The sequence below is a fragment of the Brassica napus genome, chromosome C8 (assembly GCF_020379485.1).
Source record: "Brassica napus cultivar Da-Ae chromosome C8, Da-Ae, whole genome shotgun sequence".
Lineage (NCBI taxonomy): Eukaryota > Viridiplantae > Streptophyta > Magnoliopsida > Brassicales > Brassicaceae > Brassica > Brassica napus.
Genome location: NC_063451.1, coordinates 45854142 through 45858435, shown reverse-complemented (window position 1 = coordinate 45858435; position 4294 = coordinate 45854142). Strand labels below are relative to the sequence as shown.

At 35.0% G+C, this 4294-nt stretch overlaps 1 protein-coding gene across 1 annotated transcript; it reads right to left on the bottom strand.

Annotated features, from left to right (window-relative positions):
• Positions 1 to 761: 761 nt before the first annotated feature.
• Positions 762 to 2777, bottom strand: LOC106411770 (probable xyloglucan endotransglucosylase/hydrolase protein 28). Its single transcript, XM_013852589.3, has 4 exons — positions 2418 to 2777; positions 2219 to 2319; positions 1857 to 2065; positions 762 to 1419 (listed from the first exon to the last, which is right to left on the bottom strand). Exons 1-4 carry the CDS (start codon positions 2599 to 2601, stop codon positions 927 to 929), a joined length of 987 nt encoding a protein of 328 aa, XP_013708043.2. The 5' UTR covers positions 2602 to 2777; the 3' UTR covers positions 762 to 926.
• Positions 2778 to 4294: the final 1517 nt, after the last annotated feature.

Genomic DNA, 4294 nt, shown 5'->3' with positions numbered 1-4294 from the left:
ATATCATTGGCTACGCCGTTTTTGATAAAGTTAAAAAGTACAGTAAAGTATACGAAAACATCACCTATTTTGAAACATCAAAAACTTTTTAAAACATTATATATTTAGAAACAGATATAATATATCATATTGGCTCAATGGACATCTTCACCAGGATTCAGGAAGATGCCATATGGAGACACCACTTGTTAAAACTTACAAAGTACACGACATGATATTCGACAAATATATACGATCTTTTTCTCGAACAATTTAAAGTTTGTCATAGATTATCTTCAAGGTGCAATTTGTTTTCGCCCAAGTGCTCCATGTTTCTACACTGAAAAATAAGTGTAGCTCCGAAAACATCGCACGAAAGTCACCTTGAAATGACACTGTTGATGACACATTGTGTATATGTGAATGAGCTGAAATGTGCAATGTGGTCACCTCACGTAAAATAGACAGTAAAGTCAATAATGTATGCTGGCAGGACCAAAAAGTCAGTAATATTTATTGGAGACATTGAAATACTTGTACAAGATAAACAAACGTACTCATTTTTGTTGAAAACCAAGAATTATGAGGACGTACATGCATAATTCATATGAAGAATGAGAATAGCTTATGAAAACAAAAATTGATATCTTATATTCCATCTGCTAATTTTATGAATATTCATGTTTGATTATTTATTGCCACTTTCTCCAGTTTGACATTGTATTCCTAAATTTATAGTTTACAAATAAACAATTCTATTAATTTATTCGTGACAAATAAAATATTCAAAATATTTTTATTATTATGTTTCACGACAATTTTTAGTGGGGGTAAATAAAAATATCTCAGTACTGTCAATCCATCGCTCAGTCCATAATTCATATTCCTATTCAAGATAGAAAATGCCAAAAAGAACCCCTCTAGCTAAAATAACGCACACCACCAAATCATATCGACTGGCGGCTCTTGCTCCGGTGCTTCCCGTGACCGTGACGGTGAGGGATCCCACCGAACGTTACCGGATCATTGACCCTAAGACGCTTAGCCTCCTCCGGGTTCACCACACACTCCGGCAAAGCCACCTTGTACCTCGTACGGTCATAACAATACGAATAAGTCATGTGTTTCCGCCGCAAGCTGTCCATTTTCTTCCTCTGAGACTCTGTTATCTCCGACGCTAGCCGGAAATCCTCTGCGGCTCCGTCTTGGCAGCTCAGAACCTTCTCGATAGGGTCAACGGCGCAGCCGTGGAGGATCAAATCTGTGAACTGAGCAACGTAAGGGGCAAATTTGTAATTTACACCGTACTTGCCACCGTTTGTCGCCCATTTGGAACCATCCCATATGGTTGCGTATAAAGACATAGGCTTCGCCGGGAAGTCACCGCCCATTGACGCCGTACGTTTGACCTCTCTGATCGGAATATTGTCTACATAAAATCTGCCATAAAGAAAAAAAATAAGAATCTGATTCATACTTTGAAAATTATCTTAAAAATATGACATTTTTGGTTACAAGATTCCAGGTTTTAGTGGACTGGATTAAGATTCTCTCTTCCAAAAATACTCTGTTTAGTCTCTGATATTGTCAGGAACGAAAGCTGTAAAGCACAAAAGTTTCTAGAACAAGAAACCAAACTCCACTGGCTTTACGTATAAAGTTGAATGAAACAAAAAAAAAATTAATTCATCACATAAAACCCATTTGGCTTTCTTTTAATAGAAACATCAAGTGACGGTTAAAGAGCCTGGTAGATCATTAAAAGACTCATAAAAGCCCAAAACTATCAAGTGACTTGGTTAACTTTTCTAAGCTGAACCAGAGACTTAAGAGGATGATTAACTAGTAATTAAAATTGGGTTTGTTTATAAACTTACATGATGTGAGAGTGAGACCACATGATACTGTACTGGTGAAAATCTTCTGTTGGGTCGAACCAAAGATTGTATCTTTCTTCTCTGCCCAAATGCGTGCTTCCGTTGCCATATATGTTGGTCTGAATCCTCCATTCTTTGCCTCTGATGTTCCCGAGAAACTCAAAATCAATCTCGTCATGATTCTTCTCATATATGTCCCCATTTGACAGCTGATAATGAGAAACATGCATAAACACACACACAAAAAAAAAAGATTTAGCCCTTGTATTCCTTATCTAATCCCATTGAAATAGTGAAACAAAGTCTTCAAGAAATATGTTTAATTAATTAGTAAAAGAAATAGAGATTAGATTTATGCTTACATAGAAGGCAATAACAACTCCTGCAGAGTAATCTGCTGGCAATTTGATAGAAGAACTGAAGAACCCATGTAAGTAAATATCATTTGAGACAAACCCTGAGCCTGTAAAATTGATTACAGGTCAACATAACACTAAGTAAAAATAATTTTACAAAAAAAACAGAAACAAAAAAGACCCAAGAGGGACCAAGAAGACAAACCGGTTCTCTCATCAAGTATTAACCGGACAGATTTTCCGTCTCTGTTAACAATCATATTCTGGTCACCGAATAGATGTGTGTAACCTTCGTCGAACTGTATAAGAGGAAGCTTTTGCAGAGCAAATCCGGAGACTAAACCGGTGAAGAGTGACATGAAAACTAAAAATCGAGCTACAAACCCCATTTTCTTGAAGATTAATTTCAACTGTGTATAGTATTACGAGAGAGAAAAGGGGTGAATAGATATAAATGGATAGCTGAGCGTGTTGAGGACGAGCTATGGAGGTGTGTTGAGAAAGAGAAAGAGAGAAATAGCATGCATACCAAGATATCGACTGCAGAGTACGTCTGGCTATAAATGGTTCACATTTCTAAGAATTTAAGTTTTTATTATAATGTCAACTTACTTCATAATTACTTTTAAATTTAGTACACTGAATTAATAGTACGTGTTTACAACAACAACAAAACGAACAGAAAACAAAAAAAAATTGGTAGTACATTGGACTGAAAGAATCTTGAAACATGAATGTAAGCAAATATAATCAACTTAATAACTAAGCAGATTTTTTTATTACAAGATCAATTTAATCACAGAAAAATTGATTAACAATTTAATTATTAGTTATATAATTGAAAAATGTATATAATCACGTTGAAATTTAGGAGATCATAAAGAAAAGAACAAAAGATATATAAAAGACGGAGAGATGCTGACAAAAAATAGCAATAAAGCACAAGGTGCTTTGGTGCTTACACATGTGTCCCGCCCGACAAATAGTCACAGGTAGACTCACTCACACCTCAAAATTATTTTATTTTCAGAGCAAAGAAAGAAAATTTATACAGATGAAATGCTACAAATACTGTAGTATACGTATTTGTTTCAATCATTACAACATTTTTAGTATCAATTATAATTTTCCTATAAAATACTAAGATAAAACAGGAGTTAAAAGGGTTAAAAAATTGTGAAGGGAACAAAAAGCAGAAAATAATTAGAAACCAAGAGTATTTCTCGTTTATATTTACCATAACATAATCCAATATTATTTTTTATGGATAGAAATAGCACACTTGAGAACAAAAGGGGTCCCATTTAAAGAAAAAGTTGGTTCGACGCTTTACGATAATAAAAACAAATAAAAAGCCAATTTGATTAGCCTCCCCATTTGCCGTCCCGTTACATTCCCGACATTACCAAGTGATTGAATATTTTAAGATTTGCCCTTAATAAAGAAATCAATCGGCGATCGAAGGAGAATCGCGTAAACCAATCGCCAAAATAGTTGAAAACGCACCTGTGAGTCTGTGACTTGACGGTAGCATCATGGAGCAGTGGCCAAGATGTAACGTTTGTCACGGCGGAGAAAAGCCAATTAATGCCTGAAAATTGCCGGTTGTTTTGAGACAAGCGCTAGCGAAGTAATTGCAACTTTGATTAACTACAAGAGCTATGGTGGTATCAAAAGCATATATTCATAATATACTGCAAAGTTAAATCTATTAAAACAACGTTCTAGCTAGACTTCTAGTTACACATATGCTATCAAAACCAGCGAGTCAACCACACAAGCTTGATCGATTGGTATATCAGATTTGGAAAGGTGCTAAGCACTCCATATTCGAAAACGGAACATACAAAATTCAGATTTATTCGTTTATGACATGAATATCTAATTTCCATTATGATTAACCGGATCTATTTGGCATTGATAGACAAATCTCCCAAAGACTAGTCGGTTGGGCCTCGGTCCGTCAGATACCTCTGAATTATTAAAGAAGCAGACTAATTTATGGTGATATATTTAATTGGTAGAAGCATCTTAAATACTCATAATCAAGATTCAAGACTATAAAATTCTCATACATTTGAT

What these genes read in the sequence shown, in the direction of transcription:
- LOC106411770 (XM_013852589.3), bottom strand. Translation starts at nt 2,601, where the DNA reads ATGGGGTTTGTAGCTCGATTTTTAGTTTTCATGTCACTCTTCACCGGT. An exon ending in GAGTTGTTATTGCCTTCTAT is followed by an intron (nt 2,066 to 2,218) that starts GTAAGCATAAAT and finishes TCTCATTATCAG; the next exon opens with CTGTCAAATGGGGACATATA. An exon ending in TGGTCTCACTCTCACATCAT is followed by an intron (nt 1,420 to 1,856) that starts GTAAGTTTATAA and finishes TCTTTATGGCAG; the next exon opens with ATTTTATGTAGACAATATTC.